The sequence below is a fragment of the Sorex fumeus genome, unplaced genomic scaffold (genome assembly GCF_029834395.1).
Source record: "Sorex fumeus unplaced genomic scaffold, SorFum_2.1 ptg000007l, whole genome shotgun sequence".
Classification (NCBI taxonomy): Eukaryota; Metazoa; Chordata; class Mammalia; order Eulipotyphla; family Soricidae; genus Sorex; species Sorex fumeus.
The window spans coordinates 41,458,365-41,480,218 of record NW_026606064.1 but is presented as its reverse complement, the minus strand read 5'-3'; the positions used below and the strand labels follow the sequence as shown (position 1 = coordinate 41,480,218).

General features: G+C 38.0%; 1 protein-coding gene across 1 annotated transcript in view; it reads left to right on the top strand.

Annotated features, from left to right (window-relative positions):
• WDR64 (WD repeat domain 64) overlaps nucleotides 1–21,854 on the top strand; it is a 180,870-nt gene that overhangs the window by 145,655 nt on the left and 13,361 nt on the right. The window contains exons 26-27 of the mRNA XM_056106911.1: nucleotides 1,381–1,566; nucleotides 16,989–17,094. Coding sequence (XP_055962886.1) covers nucleotides 1,381–1,566; nucleotides 16,989–17,094 — 292 coding nt within the window. The remainder of the gene's footprint in view (nucleotides 1–1,380; nucleotides 1,567–16,988; nucleotides 17,095–21,854) is intronic.

The window sequence follows — 21,854 nt, the reverse complement described above, 5'->3', positions numbered from 1 at the left end:
ATGGCCCAAACAGAAAAAAAAATTAGAATTGTGCTAAAGTTAGCATTTTGCTTATCTTTTGTGTTGAAAGAAAAGGTCTACTTATTGAAGGTTCCAATCAGGCAATGTCATCAATGTCTTCTGGAGAATTTATATATTTAAGACATTTAAGATTTTCATGTTAAGTTCTCTGGACCCTGTCAGAGGTAAAATGTCCTAACTGGATCTTTCTCAGTCAGCTTCTTTAATCTTGGAAAATACTTACAATTTTCAAAATCTATTCTTAATTCGTTAAACTTATGCCCCTCCTGGTTGTATCATTATAACAGGAACATGACGGTTTCTATCATTTGCCTATGATGTTTCTCATACATTAAAGAAAGATCAAAATGCTATTTTATCATTATCTAAAATATTTTATCATTATCTAAAATATAGAGCACAGAATGTGTTGCATACATGCAGGTTTGATCCTTGGCACTCCATGGCTTCCTGAGCTCTGCCAGGAGAAAGTTTCAAGAAATATACCAAGAGTGGACGCTAAGCAAGAGGGCTATGAACCAAAAATAATCTAAAGCAATAGAGAGAGCACACACTTTTGCTAATGACATCCTTTTATTACTTTGTTGCTTTAAACCACTTGAGAAATTCACCTCTGGAAGTGAATTGTTGGCAAAATAATGCATATGAATAAAGAGTCACTTCTTTTTTTCATCTGTTTGGGGTCATACCCAGTGGTGCTCAGGATTTACCTCTGGCTCTGTGCTCAGAGATCACTCCTAGCAAGGTTGGGAGACCATATGCGTTGTTGGATATTGAACCAAGGTTAGCCACAAGCAAGGCGAACACCTGAATACACAAAGAGCTACTTTTGACATTCTATTTCAGAATTCAGTTTTAAGAATTAATATGCTGTTTTAACAGTAGTACGCATTACTGATGGATATTGAGAGAAAGTAATAGTAAAGCAGCAGTCGGTATCTTGTTTCACAAATTCTGCTGATGCTTATTAAGCATAAAGTAAACAGTTAAAATATGGTCAATTCTATAGCTTAGTTTTTATATTAATAATTGTTAGAACAGGTTCTGATAAGCTTAAAAATAGTCTTATACTGAAAAACATGTTTCCAGTTTTCTAACATTAGTGAACGGGTATCAGATGTACTGATTTAAATTGATATTTCCCCCAAATTATTGTACATTGGAATTGTATGTACAACTAGTTGTATTTTTTGTTACATGATCTTCATGTAGTTATTATAATGGGTCCTAGATTCAAATTTAGAATCCCATAATGATCAGTTAAAGAGCTATATAAATTACCTAAAGAGTTAAGTAAGTAGAAAAACTTCTACTGGATTCCAGTTATAGTCTCCTCCCTACTTTTGTCTTTTTCCTCAGAGTTTGGCAAGCCCTCAATGGTCACTACTGTGGATACTTTGGACAGAAAAGGAACTTGGATACATCGATGACACAAGATTTTATGTTGCCCTGTGATGTTAATGAATATCCCATAGAAATAAAAGAAGAAAACAAATTTACAAAGAAGCAAACATATGAATATCCTTTGATATTTGATCAGCAAAGGTAATACTACTAATGGGCCATAGTTTAATAGGCTGGAGCATATGCTTTGTATGCAGGAGCTCTGGGTTTGATTCCTGGCACTGTATGATCCCCCAACCAGCACCAAAAACAACTTCCAAGAACCAAGCAGGGAGAAGCCCTGTGCACAGTTTTTTGGGTTTTCCCGACCCAAAGGTAAGAACATTACATTTTGTTTATATGAGAAGAAAAGAATTCAACTATTATTATGCTCTAACATTGTTGAATATAAATACTTCAAAGTAAAGTGCCCAAAAATTGTCCATAATAATCTATAACTCAGTACTACCCTAGCAGTACTGCTAGGGACACTTAATTTTTAGGATAATATCAGATGAATAAATGGAATTTAAATCAACAAAGAAGGCCAAAGAGGAAATTGCCAAAGCAAAGGCACTAAAGACTAAAAGAATGTGATAGCTTTTGGAGATTTAAAGTTCAGGAAGCAAAACAAAGAGGGCAAATTAGAAGATAAAGTAAAAATAAAAACTTATAAGGGCCATAGTGCTGTGTTATCTATTAAATGGCTCAACACTATAATATGTAAAATAATTTTAACTTTGTAGAAATCACTGTGATACCATATTCAAGCACTTCCTATAAGTCTGAGGAAAAGAGTTTTGTTTTATATAGATTAAGTCTAAGATGCTTCTGGGATACAAAAATGGAGCTATTTATTGAATACTGAGATACACTTGTCTAGAGATTCCAAAAGAGGACAGAACTATATAGATTTTTGTATCATCAAGATAGTAATACCTTTTGTAATGAATAAATCATATAGATCCTATAGATCCTGTGACCTTTTTATAAAAGCTTAAAACTAAAAGAGATATCAAAATTGTGTACCAGGGAAATCATCATAAATAGTATTGTAAATCACAGAACCACGATTAATTTAAGTTTTTTTTAAAAAAAAAAGAATAAAAAAATCAAGAAACTATACTAGAGAACTGACCATGGAAAAGAAACCAATGAAAATTGTTGAAAAGTGAGTTTCTGAACCTCTGCACACCACCATAGTGTTTTAGGTAAGATTGATACCTTGACTGAAAACTCTGAGACTTTTTCAGAATGGGAGCAGGTATATTTCTCTCCCTTTTGGCTAGGCCTGGTCTCCTCAACCATGTCAAGAGGCTCAGTTCTATAGTACCTGAAGTATGGGATCCCACACAAGGCCACATGACTGCTCATTCAAATTACACACTACTGAGCAAAGTAAGAGCACAGTGCCTAGTATGGAAACATACATAGAAACCCACCAAGCTCAGTGAGCAAAAACAGAAAAACAGAAGGCTCAACCAGCATAAACCACCTCAGTAAATCCTCAGACAATTACTTTGGTGACAACATTGTGAGGATGTTTAACGAGCTCAGAAGAACAATGGCACAGGTAGTCAGAAAAGCCAACAAAGCACAAGAAAGTAAGAGTGCTGAATGAGAAAACTTTGAGCGGAAATGAAGGCTATGGTGGGTGATATAGAAAACTTAATAAATGCTCTAAACAGCAGCATAACAACAACTGAGCAAAAGATTAAAGAGTTCCAAAATGGAACCCTCTAAAAAATAACAAAAGGTGAAAAGTGTATGAAAAGAAATCAAGAACACACCAGAGAAATATAGGATAAGTTCAAAAAGAACAATATAAGAATCACTGGAGTAAAGAGCAGGAGAACTGGTCTTCAGTAGGAAGCTTGCCAGTGAGGCAGGAGTGAGTGTGGAATAAGTTAGGGAAGGGAACACTAAGATACTGAGGGAGGGAAACAGTGACTGACACAGAGGCAGGCTAGTGGGTGGGAGGGAAGCTGGGAACATTGGTAAAGAATAGTGGGTCCTAGTGAAGTGATTGGTGTTAGAACACTATATGCCTGAAATCAAAAATATCTTTGTAATTTTATAATTCACAGTCATTAAATTGAAAAGAAAAATAAATCATCAGAATTCCTGATAAATAGGCAAATTTTATGAAGAATCAATAAGGAAACAAAAAAATCAATAAAATTTTTCCAGAGTTGAATAATGAATATCCAAGAGGATCAAAGGGTCCCAATGAAGATATACTCAACTAGGAAAACTCCACAACCATTATACCCCAATGACAAAATCCAAGATAGATACTCCCTGCCAGATGGGTCCCAGCAACTCCGCACCCAACCTGAAACCATATTAAAAGCCTACACCACAGTACCTGCCTGACTTCCTATATAATTTCTGTTCCACCATCCATCTGATACCACTATGCCTATTTCAAAATGGGAGGCAGAACTTCCCCTTACTGAGCTATGCAGCCATGTGACATCTCTTCTCAGCGAATTGTATACTGCTAGCAGTTATTCTTCCTATCATTCTGTGAAGATGTTCACAGAAGCCAGAGAAATCTCCTACTTAATCCCTCAGAACCTTCAGCTGGATAACTACAAAGACTTACCCCTAGCAGAACAAGAAAACTAGAAAACCAATGGGAAAGCCATGTAGAAGCCAATCAGCTCAATGAGCAAAAACATCAACAAATACAAATAACTCCAGTAAGTCCACAGACTGTCATTAGTGAAACTACACTGAGGTTGTTCAATGAGTTCAAAGAAACAATAGCATAAGTAGTCAGCAAACTACAAGAAAGTATGAAAGACAAAATGAAAAAACTCTATAGTCAGAAATTACAGCAATGAATAACATATTAATCACTTAATCACTTAACTTCCCGTTAGTCGTCGATTTGCTCGAGCGGGCGCCAGTAACGTCTCCATTTGTCCCTGTCGCGTGCTAGTGTAGCCCAATGGCATCTCTTCGCTCCGGGAACATGGAGGGCCTCAAACCGATCGTTCATGACCTTGACAAAGAAGTCTGACCATCTGGTAGGTGGGCGGCCACGCGGTCTCTTGACATCCCGTGGAATCCAATCAGTAACAGCTCTAGTCCAACGGTCGTCTTTAAATCTCATTACGTGACCAGCCCATCTGATTTTCGACACCTTGGCAAATGAGACAGCGTCCCTGATCCTTGATCGTCGACGGATGTCAGAACTCCGGATTCGTTCTTTCATTTGAGTGAAACGTGATATTCCAAGCATAGCTCTTTCTATTCTTCTTTGGGAAGAATAGAAAAAGATGAGAACGCCATTCAGGTCTCCCAAAGAAGAATAGAAAGAGCTATGCTTGGAATATCTCCCAAAGAAGAATAACATATTAATAGTTAAAATTTAATATTAAAAATTCAGTAGAAGCTCTGAACAGCAGGATAACAGAAACTGAACAAAAGATCAAGGTGCTCTAAGTTGAGGAGAAAAATGGTAGGAAACAGCAGAAGGTAGAAACTAGTCTGAAAAGAAACAAATAGCATTCATTCCAAAGAACTATGGGATGAGTTCAAGAGAAACAATATAAAAATCACTGCATACCTGAGCAACAGGAAGGCAAATGTGATGAAGAAATAACAGTCAAATAAATCATCAGTAAGAATTGCCCAGAGTTGAGGATTACAAGTACTGAGTTCCAAGAGGCAACAAAAGGTCCCAGTGAAAATAGATCCTATTTGGAAAACTCCAAGACACATCATATTGAAAATGACAAAATCCAAAGAAAAAGACAGAATACTGAATGCAGAAAGATCAAATATAAAAAAAAGGCATTGGTGGTGGAGAAAGTGCACTGGTGGAGGAATGGGTGTTTGATCATTGTATGAAAAACTCAATCATGAAAGCTTTGTAACTATATCTCATGGTGAGTCAATAAAAAAAGATAACAAAAGGAACTTACATACAAAAGAAATCCCATAAGATGTATAGTAGAACTATCAAATGAGATCCTACTAGCCAGAAGAATATGGAATATTATAGGACAAATATTCAAGGAAATGAATATTTCACCAATAATACACTATCCAGCTACATTATTATCCAGATTTGAAGGAACTGTACAGTTTATGGATAGGCAACATCTTAGGGAATTCATAGCCTCGAAACCAGTTATGCAAGAACTGTTAAAAGAGTCCCTTAAAGGACAGGAGAAACTTCCCATCATGTGGCATTGAGTATGGTACTCATTGATTGTGATTATGTCGTCCTCTGCTAGATTAAAAAACATAGGTTTACTCCTAGCTTGCTAAGAAATTTTGCACATTTTCAATAATGAATTAATATCTCATTTATATTCAATGTTCTATGTCTTATTAGTTTTATATCCATAGAATTTTATTGCAATATCTTTTGTGTATTAGTAGACACTTAAACAGTGTCTATAATAAAATATTTTCTCTAATATAAAAGTAATATTCCATTTCTTAGGATGAAACAGTATGTACTTTAATAGGCATGTTCAGATTTACCCTTTAAATTTTCTTTTTTTAATATGCTTTCATTTTTATAAACTTGTTTACATTGATTTCTTACATTAAATATTCCAACACTAATCCAAACACCAATATGCCTTCCCACCACAATTATTTCCAATTTTCCCAACCACCATCCAAGCCTGCCCCAATAGCAGGCCCTAAATAATTTATTTTGTGTTGATTATTATGAATAATTTGCTGAAAATGATCAAAAAAGATTTCCCTAGAAGAAAGTGTGTGAAGATTGTTATATATCACCCTGGAGCAATTAAGCCCTCATATAACAGATTGCTAACATGTTGTTATAGGTTGAGTCTTGTGTGCTAATATTTTCTTATTGAGATTGGTTGCTTTTTTCTTTACATTCCATACAACGTGGTGTGCTACTCCTGGTCTATCAGTGGAGTAAAGTATAAGATGTTGCTCCAGAAATTCTAAAATTTTGAATGGGGTGATACAGTTGGCGTTAAATTTTTAACTGGATAGTGACTTTGGGGTCTGAAAACATATCCTCATCTTGTTGATCTCCTTCAAGATTTACTTATGAGTAAAGTAAATCTGGATCATGGACAGTTAATTAACTTATATGGTTCCAAAGGCAGTTTGATTTATTTTCTGACTGCCAGGGTCCAGGAGGAAAAGGGAGAATGGAGGGAGGTCACCCATTCCTGACCCCATGAGACCCTGTAGATTTCAGTCACAAAACCTCCATACCTGGGTTTTTTAACAGATTCATTCCTGGATGAGGCTCGTCTAAGCTTGTGGAGTTCAGCTATGAGCCTGGTGGCAATTGGGTTATGGAGTTTTGGGCTGCCAGAGCTCTGTTTGGGAGGTGGTGGGCTCACTGACCCTCTCTGGGGTGTCCCGGATGAGACTCAGCTGGTACAGGATCCGGAGGCATCTCTCCCTCTTTAAAATTTCTTAATGCTCTTCACTTCTACTAATTTTTACATTTGTAGACTTAATATATTTGTCACAAATTCCAAAATACATTAGCACAAATTTTTTAAAATAATTTTATTTATTACAAGGAAGACATAATGGTTACTACCATGAAAGAAGAGAGTAGTAAGTGATAGAGAGGTGATATTTGTAGAGCAATGCAGTGAGCTCATATAAGACAATAGAAAAAATATCACTGGATTTTGTACATTTTTCAGGTGAATGATCATCAAATATGAGAGCTCTAAGACATAATAAGACTTAATTTCATGGGTTTGCTTACCTATATGGGAGAGTGAGTATTTTAAAGGATTAGAGGAAGGAGAATAGTTCCAACAACAGAGAACAGAACTTCAGTTAAAAGCTGTTTTTGCAAAGAATAGTCCTATTTTTGACTTGGAATTTTTGTCAAAGTAGAAAAGATATGTACTCATCAACTTTTGATATCAGCAAAGCTTAACCCCTAATGATAGATCTCTGAATGCCTAACCTCATAATCATACCTACCAGGATAGGGAACCTTGGGTAAGCTCTAACTGGGGGAAGATTTCACTAGATGAGATGAAAGAGAGAAGAATCAAAGTTAATGTTACTATTAGAATTGGGCTGGAGCAATAGCACAGCAGGTAGGGCATTTGCCTTGCATGCAGCCAACATGGCCGACCCGAGTTCGATTCCTCCGCCCCTCTCAAAGAGCCTGGCAAGCTACCGAGAGTATCTCGCCTGCACGGCACAGCCTGGCAAGCTACCCATGATGTATTTGATATGCCAAACACACTAACAACAAAGTCTCCAATGGAGACATTACTGGGCCCGCTCGAGCAAATCGATGAACAGGAGGACAGTGACAGTGACAGTAACTATTAGAATTGCTGTTAAGATTTAGGGCTGCTTTTCAGGTTAGGATATTGATGTAGGGTTGAACTTGTGTTAGGTTTAGCATTATAATTAAATTAGGGTCAAGGTAGGGTTTCAGTTCAATTTAATATTAAAAGGACTAGCATTAGGACCATACTTAAAATATATTAAGATTAAAATAAGGGGAGTAGAGTGATAATACTACACTGTCTGTAGCACTATAGCACTGTCCTCCCCTTGTTCATCGATTTTCTAGAGCAGGCACCAGTAACGTCTCCATTGTGAGACTTGTTGTTACTGTTTTTTGGCATATCGCTACAGGGAGCTTGCCAGATTCTGCCATGCGAGAAAAATACTCTCTGTAGCTTGCCAGGCTCTCCGAGAGGGAGGGAGGAACTGAACCTGAGTGTCCGCGTGCAAGGCAAACACCCTACGTGCTGTGCTATCACTCCGGTCCCATACAACAGGCACAGTATTTGCCTTGCACATAGCTGGCTTGCATTTGATCCCTGGCACTGCATATGGCCAGAAGTGATTCTTGAGTGCAGAGCAAGGAGTCAGCCCTGAGTACTGCTAAGTGTGACCCCCTCCCCCGCAAAAAAAGGCAAAAAAAAGATTAGAGCTAAGATTATGGTTATGTTTGACTAGCGTTCTAGTTAATAGATTTAAGGTTTGGTTTAGAATTAGGGCTACATATTTAGTTTCATTTTGGGTTAGAATTAAGATTATTGGAAAGTTTGGGGTATTATGTTTTTTTGTTTTGTTTTGTTTTGTTTTGCTTTGGGGATCACACCCGGCAGTGCACAGGGGTTACTACTAGCTCAGGAGTTACTCCTGGCGGTGCTCAGGGGACTATATGGGATGCAGGGAATCGAACCTGGGTCGGTCGCATGCAAGGCAAATGCCCTACCCGCTGTGCTATCTCTCCAGCCCCAAGATTATTGGAAAGTTTAGGTTTTGGTTACAATTAGGTTTTGGTTAGGGTTAAAATTGGGTTTAGGGTTATGTCTACAATGAATGTTAAGGTTAAAATTAGAGTTAAGGTTAGGGTTAGGGCTACAATTAGGATTAGGTTTAGGGTTATATTTAGAAGTAAATTTAGAGTTATGTTTAAGGTTACAATTTAGGCCAGGATTACTAAGGATTAGGGTTATATTTGATTTGGTTTCATAATAAAATTAAGGTTAAGCTTACATTAAGTTAGGGAAAGAATAGGAGTGATAGCACAGCGGTAGGGCGTTCGCCTTACAAGCAGCCAACATGGCCAACCCGAGTTCGATTCCTCCGCCCCTCTCGGAGAGCCCGGCAAGCTACCGAGAGTATTCGATATGCCAGACACAGTAACAACAAAGTCTCCAATGGAGACGTTACTGGGCCCGCTCGAGCAAATCGACGATCAACGGGAGGGCCTTTACCTTTACCTTTACCTTTACTGTTACTTTAAAGGTTATTATAGAATTAGAGTTAGCATTGGTATTAGGGTTATATTTAGGGTTGATATTGGTTATTATTTTATTTGGAGTTTAGTTTTAGAGTTTGTCTTAGATTGTGTTTACAATTAGGATCAAGCTTTTCCACGAAATTGAAATATCAAAAACACTTCTGAACAGTTTCTACGAAGCAAATATAACCCTGATACCAAAAGCAGACAGAGATACCACAAAGAAACAGAATTACAGGCCGATATCCCTGATGAACACAGATGCAAAGATCCTTAACAATTAGCAAATAGAATCCAATGACTCATCAAAAAGATCATATACTGTAACCAAGTAGGATTCATCCCAGAGATGCAAAGATGGTTTAACATTCGGAAATCGATCAACATAATCCATCATATCAACAAAAGAAAAAATAAAAAGCACATGATCATATCAATAGATGCAGAGAAAGCATTTGACAAGATCCAGCACCTGTTTATGATAAAAAAAACCCTTGCCAAAAATGGGTATAGAGGGGAATTCCCTCAATATAGTTAAAGCCTTTTACCACAAGCCTACAGCAAGCATCACGCTCAATGGGGAAAAAGTGAGAGCCTTCCCTCTAAGATCAGGGACGAGACAAGGATGCCTACTCTCTCCAATGCTGTTTAATATAGTACTGGAAATACTTGCAATAGCGGTTAGGCAAGAAAAAGATAGTAAGGGCATTCAGGTAGGAAAGGAAGAAATCAAGCTCTCACTATTCGCAGATGATATGATGCTATACTTAGAGAATCCTATAACCTCTAGCAAGAAACTCCTAGAAACAATAGACTTGTATAGTAAAGTTGTGGGTTATAAAATCAATACCAAAAAGTCCATGGCTTTCCTATATGGAAACAGTGAGAGAGTAGAAAGTGACATAAAAAAACAATCCCGTTCAAAATTGTACCCAAGAAAATCAAGTACCTAGGAATCAGCTTAACTAAGGAAGTAAAGGACTTGTACAAAGAAAACTACAAAACGCTACTTCAGGAAATAAAAGAGGACATGAGAAAATGGAAAGATATCCCCTGCTCATGGATCGGGAGAATTAACACTGTCAAAATGGCAATACTTCCCAAAGCATTGTACAAATTCATTGCAATCCTTATAATGATACCAATGACATTCTTCAAAGAAATGGAGCAAACACTCCTGAAATTCTTATGGAACAATAAGCACCCATGAATAGTAACACAATTCTTGGGGAAAAGAAAATGTATTAATCAACCTTCATAACTTCCAACTCTACTACAAAACAGTAATAATTAAAACAGCATGTTACTGGAACAAAGGCAGAGCTGCAGACCAATGGAAAGGGGTCGAATATACTGACATCTCCCCTCAAACATATGATCATCTAATCTTTGATAAAGGAGCAAGAAATGCGAAGTGGAGTCAGGAAAGCCTCTTTACCAAATTGTGCTGGCAAAACTTGTTGGCTACATGCAAAAAATAAAGTGGGCTCAGATCTCTGCCTAACACCATGTACAAAAGTAAGATTCAGCTCTCCCTTTCCGCTGCCGAAGCCGAGCTGGTCTTTCTTCCCCAATCCCCAGGTCAGTTTTTGCACCATTTCTCGGACCCGGGACTTGAATTGCACAGTGCAAGCCCCAGAGGTGTCCCCCGGACGCCGGGCGACAAAGCTGATCTGAGCCTCTCTGCCTCTCCCTTTCCGCCGCCCAAGCCGAGCTGGTCTCTTCTCCCCACCCAGTCTTTACTCCCTGGACACACACCAGGTATCTGTGGGAGTGTGGCCACTAAGAAGTGGGCGTGGCTTTTAAAAGTGGGTGTGGCCTAATTTTCTGCGGGCCAACGCTCACATGGCCACAAGTAGTTTACTGAAATCAAGCATCAGGTAGTTTATTCAAATCAAGAAATCTCACCCCTACACCTACACAACAACATGAAGAAACAATGCAAATCCCTGCCACAGGGAGACCACGAGGAAATAAGTCGAGAAGCCTCAGTAGGTGCTAGCCACCTTAGGGACCTCTCTGACAAAGAATTCAGATATGAAGTCATTAAGATGTTCAATCAACTTGATGAAACAGTCAGATAGATATCCGCTAAATTCAAAGAGGACATGAAAGAAACAATCGATCGCACAATCAACAAAATACAGCAAGAAATGAGAGCCGAAATTGGAAAGCTTCGCACAGAAATGGCACGCATCACAGATTCCCTAGATGAAGTCAAAAACTCACTCTCTGCCCTCAAAAATAGAATGACCACAGCTGAGGAAAGAATCAGTGAGCTGGAAGATCACCTGCATCAAGCCAACACACAACAACAAACAGTGGCAAAGGACCTCAAAATGGCTCTATAGAGAATCAGAATCTTACGAGACAATTCCAAAAGAAACAATATTAGAATCATTGGACTACCAGAAGCTCAGGGAAACAATCCCAATGAAAAAACCATGCTTAAACAAATCATTGCCAAAAAATTCCCAGAGCTCCACAATACAGCCATACAGATGTAAGAAGCCCGAAGGGTGCCAGCTAAAAGAGACCCAAACAGAAACACTCCAAGACATATTATAGTTAGAATGAACAATGCTGCCGATAGAGACACAATACTGCAAGTAGCAAGGGCAAAAAAGGAAATCACATACAAAGGAGCACCCCTGAGATTCACAGCAGACCTATCAGAGGAAACCCTACAAGCCTGAAGGCAGTGGCGAGATATAGTCAAAAAACTCACTGAAATGAACGCTTCACCAAGAATACTCTACCCAGCTAAACTCTCACTCAAAATGGAAGGAATGCTACACTATTTTCTAGATAAACAGCAGCTCAGGAACTTCAGAGACTCAAAACCAAACCTAAAACAAGGCCTAAAGGGGCTACTATATAAGACAAGACAAACCCTACAACCACAACACACCCACACAGAAACATGACACAAAACCCCATAACCATATTCTCTCTCAATGTCAACGGTCTCAATTCACCATTGACGAGACACAGAGTGGCAAAATGGATACAGAGACAGAACCCAACATTCTGCTGCCTACAAGAAACTCATCTCAACAGCCAGAGCAAACACAGACTCAGAGTCAAAGGATGGAAAACAATCCTGCAAGCACACAGCTCCTTCAAAAAAGCTGGAGTGGCCATACTAGTATCTGACAACATTAATTTCACCTTGAAAAATATTAGAAGGGACAGTGAAGGCTATTTTCTCTCCATCAAGGGATACGTACAACAGGAAGAAATCACACTCTTAAATGTATACGCACCTAATGAGGGAACAGCTAAATATTTCAAACAACTGCTAACAGATTTTAAGGAGGACATCGCTACCAACACAATAGTACTTGGAGACTTCAACATTGCCCTATCACCTCTGGACAGATCAACAAGAACAAAACCCAGCAAGGAATCATTGGATTTGAAAGAAGAAATAGAAGAGAAAGGGCTTATAGACCTTTACAGGGCTTTACACCCCAAAAAGAAAGAATACACATTCTTCTCCAGTGCACACAAAACATTTTCCAAAATAGACCATGTGCTAGGACACAAAACATACCTCAACAGAATCAGGAAGATAGAAATAGTATTAACCATCTTTTCAGACCATGATGCACTGAGGATAGAAGTGAATCACACACAGACACAGAGACCCAAATCAAACACCTGGAAGTTAAACAGCTTGATGCTGAACAATGAGTGGGTCAGGAATGAAGTCAAGGACGAAATAAAAAGATACTTGGAAACAAATGAAAATGAAGACACGAGCTACCAGAACCTATGGGATGCAGCGAAAGCCATATTAAGGGGAAAATTTATAGCTCTGCAAGCATATCTTAGGTCTGTAGAAACGAAGCACATAAACAACTTGACCTCACAGCTCAAGACCTTAGAAAAGAATCAACAGAAAGAGCCTAAATCAGGCAGAAGGAAAGAGATCATAAAACTTAGAGCAGAAATCTATGACATGGAAATCAAAGATACAATTCGAAAGATCAATGAAACCAAGAGCTGGTTCTTTGAGAAAATAAACAAAATAGATAAACCACTAGCAACACTCACAAAGAAACAGAGAGAGAGAACCCCAATAAACCGAATCAGAAATGAGAAGGGGAATATCACAACAGAAACCAAAGAAATCCAAAAGATCATCAGAGACTACTTTGAAAGTCTGTATGCCACAAAACAAGAGAACCTAGAAGAAATGGACAAATTCCTGGACTCCTATAATCTCCCAAAGCTGAATCAAGAAGATCTGGAGTACCTGAATAGACCTATTAACATCAACAAAATAGAAACTGCAATCAAAAGTCTTCCCCAAAACAAAAGCCCAGGCCCAGATGGATTCACTAGCGAATTTTTTCAAACATTTAAAAAGGACTTGCTGCCAGTTCTTCTCAAGCTTTTCCAGGAAATTGAAAAACCAGAAATTCTCCCAAAGAGTTTCTATGAAGCCCATATCTCTCTAATACCAAAAGGAAACAAAGACACCACGAGAAAAGAAAACTACAGGCCGATGTCCCTGATGAACACGGATGCGAAGATTCTCAACAAAATATTAGCAAATGGAATTCAACTACTCATCAAAAAGATCATACACCATGACCAAGTAGGATTCATCCCGGGGATGCAAGGCTGGTTTAACACTCGGAAATCAATCAACATAATCCACCATATCAACAAAACAAAAGATAAAAATCATATGATCACATCAATAGATGCAGAGAAAGCAATTGACAAGATCCAGCACCCATTTATGATGAAAACCCTAGCCAAAATGGGGATAGAGGGGATTTTCCTCAATATAGTTAAAGCTATCTACCACAAGCCTACAGCAAACATCATCCTCAATGGCGAAGGAGACAAGGATGTCCACTCTCTCCACTGCTATTCAATATAGTACTGGAAGTACTTGCAATAGCGGTTAGGCAAGAAAAAGATATTAAGGGCATCCAGGTAGGAAAGGAAGAAATCAAGCTCTCACTATTCGCAGATGATATGATACTATACTTAGAGAATCCTAAAACCTCTACCAAGAAACTTCTAGAAACAACAGGCTGGTATAGTAAAGTTGCGGGCTATAAAATCAATACCCAAAAGTCCATGGCGTTCCTATACGGAAACAGTGAGAGAGAAGAAAGTGACATGAAGAAAACAATCCCATTCACAATTGTGCCCCAGAAAATCAAATACCTAGGAATCACCTTAACTAAGGAAGTAAAGGACCTGTAAAAAGAAAACTACAAAACACTACTTCAGGAAATAAAAGAGGATACGAGGAAATGGAAAAATATCCCCTGTTCATGGATCGGGAGAACTAACATTGTCAAAATGGCAATACTTCCCAAAGCACTGTATAAATTCAACGCAATCCCTATCAGGATACCCATGACATACTTCAAAGAAGTGGAGCAAACACTCCTGAAATTTATGTGGAACAATAAGCCCCCACGAATAGCTAAAGCAATTCTTGGGAAAAAGAAAATGGAAGGAATCAACCTCCCTAACTTCAAACTCTACTACAAGGCAGTAATAATTAAAACAGCATGGTACTGGAACAAAGGCAGAGCTGTAGACCAATGGAACAGGGTTGAATATACTGACATCTCCGCCCAAGCATACGAGCATCTAATCTTCGATAAGGGGGCAAGAAAAGTGAAGTGGAGCAGGGAAAGCCTCTTTAACAAATTATGCTGGCAAAACTGGACAGCTACATGCAAAAAAATGGGCTCAGATCTCTGCCTAAGTCCATGTACAAAAGTAAGATCTAGTGGGCTAGAGACCTCAACATCAGACTGGAATCTATAAGGTACATTGAGGAAAAAGTTGGCAAAACCCTTCATGACATAGAAGCTAATGGTGTCTTCAAAAATGTCACACCACTGGCCAAGCAAGTGAAAACAGAGATAGACAAATGGGACTATCTTAAACTAAGAAGCTTCTGCACCTCAAAATAAACAGTGGCCAAAATACAAAGACAGTCTACAGAATGGGAAAGGATATTCGCCAACTACACATCTGATAAGGGGTTAATTTCAAGGATATACAAAGTACTGGTTCAACTCCACAAAAAGAAAAAATTCAACCCCATCAAAAAATGGGGTGATGAAATGAATAGAAACTTTCACAAAGAAGAAATCCGAATGACAAAAAGGCACATGAGAAAATGTTCCACATCATTAATCATCAGGGAAATGTAGATCAAAACCACAATGAGATATCACTTCACACCACAGAGACTGGCCCATATCCACAAGAACAAAAGCAACCAGTGCTGGCGCAGACGTGGTGAGAAAGGGACACTCCTTCACTGTTGGTGGTAATCCCGACTGGTTCAGCCCTTTTGGAAAACAGTATGGTTGATTCTCAAAAAATTAGAAATTGAGTTCCTATTTGATCCAGCAATACCACTCCTCGGAATATATCCCAGAGAGGCAAAAAAGTATAGTCGAAGTGACATCTGCAATTGTCTGTTCATTGCAGCACTCTTTACAATAGCCAGAATCTGGAAAAAACCTGAGCACTCGAGAACAGATGACTGGTTAAAGAAACTTTGGTACATTTACACAATGTAGTACTATGTAGCTATTAGAAAAGACAAAGTCACGAAATTTACATACAAGTGGTATTACATGGAAAGTATTATGTTAAGCGAAATGACTCAGAAAGAAAGGGATAGACATAGAAAGATTGCATTCATCTGGGGAACATAAAGTAACAAAATAGGAAACTAGCACCGAAGAATGGCCGAGATTAGTACCAGGAATTTTACTCCATGACTTGGAGGCCAACCAGTCATACTAGGGAAAAAGGGAGCTCAGATAAAGAGGGGAACACCAAATAAAGGTGTTGGGAGGATCCTCCCAGGATGGGAGAAGCATGCTGAAAATAGACTATAGACCAAACATGATTGCCACCCAATGTCTCTTTTGCAAACCACAGCACCCAAAAGGAGAGAGAGAACAAAAGGGAGTGCCCTGCCATAGAGTCAGCGTGGGACGGGGGTTTGGGGGGGTGGGAAGGATACTGGGATTGGTGGGGGTGGAGAATGGGCACTGGCGGAGGGATGGGTACTTGATCATTGTATAACTGAAACCCAAGCACAAAAATTTGTTAGTCTACAAGTGTACCTCATGATGTTTCACTAAAAAAAGTTTAAGAAAAAAATTAATAATGAAGAACATTCCAAGCAGAAGTAAAATATTAATGACAGATATAAAAATAAAAACAATATAATATAGTTGACAATTTAAATATAATATACCATTTACATTAGGATATAAGTAAACAAATAAGCTTTTTCAGTAGCAACATTTGTCTTCTATAATCACTGCACACAAAGCATTGTACTTTTTATCGTTTAAACACACTTCAATTCTTATTTAATTCTTATTAAAGTGTGTTTTTAAAAAGTAAGAACTTTAAAATTCTTACTTTTAAGAAAAAATTCTCTTAAAAAAAAGAAAAAAGAAAAAATTCTCTTTAACTATAGGTGAAACTACCCTACTCACAAAAAAATTATGAGTTTTTTATTACCAAAGATTTTCTTATTTCTATTTTAGAGATTCCTCCCACACCTGTAACTATGAATGAAATAAATGATACCAAATGTTGGATCTTAATTTTTAAAATGTATGGTTTCTATAAAGGTAAACATGGAATGCCATGGGGTATAAAATAAAATTCAGAATTAGCTCATTAATTTTTGACTGATACTTTGGGAGCCAGAGAATCTGGGGATCCAAAGTTAAAAAGATATAATGGATACCTGTTTAGTGGCAAAGAACAAAAGATGTGCGTTTGTGTGTAACAGGTTTTCTTTTATCATTATACACAGATGGAAAAAAATGAGCTCAATGTCCTTGCTTTTTAAACGTGCACCCTCCAAGGCTTTTGAAGTGGAACATAATTTTAAATTTTTCAAGTCTCTTTCTTCTTCCAAGGTAGTTTTAAAAAATAATAAATAAATAGTTCATTTTCGTTTTTCTGAATTTAGGTATATCCACACCATATACTTTTAATGTTTCTACTACAAATATACTTGAACAACAATTTTTAAAAATAATTGAGTTCTTTAGGTCAAAAATCTGAGCAATGTCTTATAGAGTTAAAATTAGGTGGTGTTAGAACTATGCTTCTTTTTTTTTAATTTTCATTTTCATTTTATTTATTTCTCTTTTAAATTTTCTATATTGTCTGAGCATTTCTCTTTTTTTTTAATTAGTGAAACACCATCAGGTACAGTTGTAGACTTGAATATTTTGAGTTTGGGTTTCAGTTATACAATGATCAAGGACCCATCCCTCCACCAGTGCCCATTCTCCACCACCAAGGAACCCAGTAGCCCTATTACCTCCCCCTTGTCCCCCAAACAGCCCCACATCTATGGCAGGCATTCCCTTTTGCTCTCTCTTTCCTTTAGGATGTTGTGATTTTCAATAGAGGTATTGAATGACCATCGTGTTTGGTCTATAGTTTACTTTCAGCACGTGTCTCGCATCCCAAGCAAATCCTCCAAACACCCTTTACTTGGTGTTCCCTTATATATCTGAGCTGCGTTTTCCCCCAGCATGTGCTGCTGGCTCCTGGTACTTATCTCAACTATTCTTGGGTGTTCATCTCCCATTCTGTTACTTTATATTCCACAGATAAGTGCAGTCTTTCTATGTCTGTCCCTCTCTTTCTGACTCATTTCACTATTCTGATACTTTCCATGTAGAAACACTTCTTTGCAAATTTCATGACTTCATCCTTTCTAACTGCCGCATAGTATTCCATTATGTAGATGTACCAAAGTTTCTTTAACCAGTCATCTGTTCTCAGGCACTCAGATTTTTTCCACATTTTGGCTATTGTGAACAGTGCAGCAATGAACATACTAGTGCAGATGTCATTTCATTTTTTAAAAATTTTTTATTTTATTATTTTTTTATTAGTGAAACACCATGATGTACAGTTGTAGACTTACAGATTTTTGTGCTTGGGTTTCAGTTATACAATGGTTGAGTACCTATCCCTCCACCAGTGCCCATTTCCCACCTCCAATGCTCCTGGAATCCCTCCCACCACAACCCCATCCCCATCCCCATCCCAAGCCACCCCTGTGTCAAGGCATTCCCTTTTGTCCTCTCTCTCCTTTTGGGTCCTGTGGTTTGCAAAAGAGGCATTGAGTGGCAATCATGTTTGGTCTACAGTCTATTTTTAGCATGCATCTCTCATCCTGGTAGGATCCTCCCAACATCCTTTATTTGGTACTACCTTCTCTATCTGAGGTGCCTTCTACCACAGCATGTGCGTCTGGCCTCTGAGCCATGGAGTGAACCTCCTGGTACTTACCTTGGCTATTCTTCAGTGTTAGTCTTCCAATTCATTACTTTATATTCCCCAGATGAATGCAATCTTTCTATGTCTGTCCCTCTGTTTCTGACTCATTTCACTTAGCATGATACTTTCCAAGTAGTACCACTTGTATGTAAATTTTATGACTTCATCTTTTCTAATAGCTGCATAGTACTCTATTGTGTAGATGTACCAAAGTTTCTTTAACCAGTCATCTGTTCTTGGGCACTCGGGATTTTTCCAGATTTTGGCTATTGTGAATAGTGTAGCAATTAACATAGAGGTGCAGATGTAATTTCGACTGTACTTTTTTGCCTCGCTGGGATATATTCCCAGTAGTGGTATTGCTGGGTCAAATGGAAGCTCAGTTTCTAAGTTTTTGAGAATCATCCATACTATTTTCCAAAAGAGCTGAACCAGTCGACATTTCTACCAGCAGTGAAGGAGGGTCCCTTTCTCACCACATCTGCGCCAGCACCAGTTGCTTTTGTTCTTTTGAATGTGGGTCAGTCTCTGTGGTGTGAGATGATATTTCATTGTTGTTTTGATCTGCACCTCCCTGGTGATTAGTGATGTAGAGCATTTTTTCATGTGCCTTTTAGCACATGATTTCTTCTTTGGGAAAGTTTCTGTTCATTTCATCACCCCATTTTTGATGGGGTTAGATGTTTTCTTCTTGTAGAGTTCAACCAGTGCTTTGTATATCCTTGATATAAACACTTTATCAGATGGATATTGGACAAATATCCTTTCCTATTCTGTAGATTGCCTTTGTATTCTGATTATTGTATATTTTGAGGTGCAGAAGTTTCTTACTTTAAGATAGTCCAATTTGTTTATCTCTGTTTCCACTTGGTTGGTCAGTGGAGTGTCGTCTTTGAAGATACCATTAGCCTCAATATCCTGGCGGGTTTTGCCGACCTTGTCTTCAATGTATCTTACGGATTTTGGCCTGATGTTGAGATCTTTAATACATTTTGATCTGACTTTTGTGCATTGTGTTAGGTCGAGGTCTAAGCCCATTTTTTTGCATGTGCTTGTCCAGTTATGTCAGCATCATTTGTTGAAGATGTTTTTCTTGTTCCATTTCACATTTCTTGCTCCTTTATCAATGATTAGATGTTCATACCATTGGGGTTGTGTGTAGGGATATTCCACCCTGTTCCATTATACCGCGGCCCTGCCTTTGTTCCAGTACCATGCTGTTTTAATTATTACTGCTTTGTACTAGAGTTTGAGGTTGGGGAGGGTAATGCCTCCCCATGTTTTTTTCCCAAGAATTGCTTTAGCTATTCATGGGGCATTTGTTGTTCCATATGAATTTCAGGAATGCTTGATCCATTTCTTTGAAGAATTTCTTGGGTACCCTTATAGGGATCACGGTGAATCTGTATAATGCTTTCGGGAGTATTGCCATTTTGACGATGTTGATTCTTCCTATCCATGAGCAGAGGACATGTTTCCATTTCCACGTGTCCTCTTTTATTTCCTGGAGTAGCGTTTTGTAGTTTTCATTGTAGAAATCCTTTATCTCTTTAGTTAGGCTGATTCCAAGGTATTTAATTTTCTGGGGCACAATTGTGAACGGGATTATTTTTTTCATGTTGCTTTCCTCTCTCTCATTATTTGCATATAGGAAGGCCAAGTATCTTGGGGCATTGATTTTATAGCCTGCGTCTTTACTGTACAAGACTATTGTTTCTTGGTAGAGGATTTAGAATTCTCGAGATAGAGTATCACATCATCTGCGAATAGTGAGAGCTTGATTTCTTCTTTTCCTATCTGGATACCTTTAATGTCTTTTTTTTTTTTTGCCTAATCACTATTGTAAGTACTTCCAGAATTATGTTAAACAGAAGTGATGATAGTTGGCATCCTTGTCTTGTCCCTGATCTTAGAGGAAAGGCCCTTAGTTTTTCCCCATTGAGGATAATGCTTTCCATTGGTTTGTCGTAGATGGCTTTGAATATCTTGAGGAAAGTTCCTTCAAAACCAATTTTGGTCAGAGTTTTCATCATAAATGGGTGCTGGATCTTGTCAATTGCTTTCTCTGCATCTATTGATATGATCATATGTTTTTTATTTTTACCTTTGTTGATATGATGGATTATGTTAATTGATTTCTGAATGTTAAACCATCCTTGCATCCCCGGGATGAATCCCACTGGTTGTGGTGTATGATCTTTTTGATGAGTTGTTGGATTCTATTTGCTAATATTTTGTTGAGGATCTTTGCATCTGTATACATCAGGGATATTGGCCTATAGTTTTTGTTGTTGTTGTTTCTGGTGGTGGTGTCTTTGTTTGCTTTAGGTATTAGGGATATATGTGCCTCAAGAAGCTGTTTGGGAGAGTTCCTATTTTTTTGATTTCCTGGAAAAGCTTGAGAAGAACTGGCAAAATTTCTTCTTTGAATGTTTGGAAGAATTCACTAGTGAACTCGTCTGGGCCTGGGACTTTGTTTTTGGGAAGACTTTTGGTTACTGCTTCAGTTTCCTTGATATGAATGGGTCTATTCAGGTATCCCAAGTCTTCCTGGTTCAATCTTGGGAGATTATAGGAATCCAGGAATTTATCCATTTCTTCTAGTTTTCTTGTTTTATGGCATACAGACTCTCAAAGTAGTCTCTGATGATCTTTTGAATTTCACTGGTTTCTGTTGGGATGTCCCCTTTTTCATTTCTGATTTGGTTCATTAGGGTTTTCTCTCTCTTTCTTTGTGAGTCTTGCTAGTGGTTTATCAATCTTGTTTAAGTTCTCAAAGAACCAAGCTCTTGGTTTCATTGACCTTTCAGATTGTTGATTTTTTTGGTTTGTTTTCCATGTCCTTAATTTCTGCTCTAAGTTTTATTATTTCTTTCCTTCAGCCAATTTTGGCTTCCTTTTGTTGGTCTTTTTCTAAGATTTTGAGCTGTGTGGTTAGGCTATCTATGTGGGCCCTTTCTTCTCTCCTTAGGAATTCTTGCAGCACTATAAATTTTCCTCTTATCATGGCTTTAGCTGCATCCCATATATTCTGGTAGCTCATGTCTTCATTTTCATTTGTTTCCAGATATCTTTTGATTTCGTCTTTGACTTCCTGATCCACTCATTGTTCAACATTGAGTTGTTTAATTTCCAGGTGTTTGATTTTTTTTTCTATGTCTTTGAGTGATTCGCTTCTATCTTCAACGCATTGTGGTCTGAAAAGATTGTTGATACTACTACTATCTTCCTGATTCTATTGAGGTATGTTTTGTGGCCTAGCATATGGTCTATTTTGGAGAATGTTCCATGCACTGGAGAAGAATGTTTATTCTTTCTTTTGGGGATATAAAGCCTTGCATAGGTCTATTAGCCCCCACTCTTCTATTTCTTCCTTCAA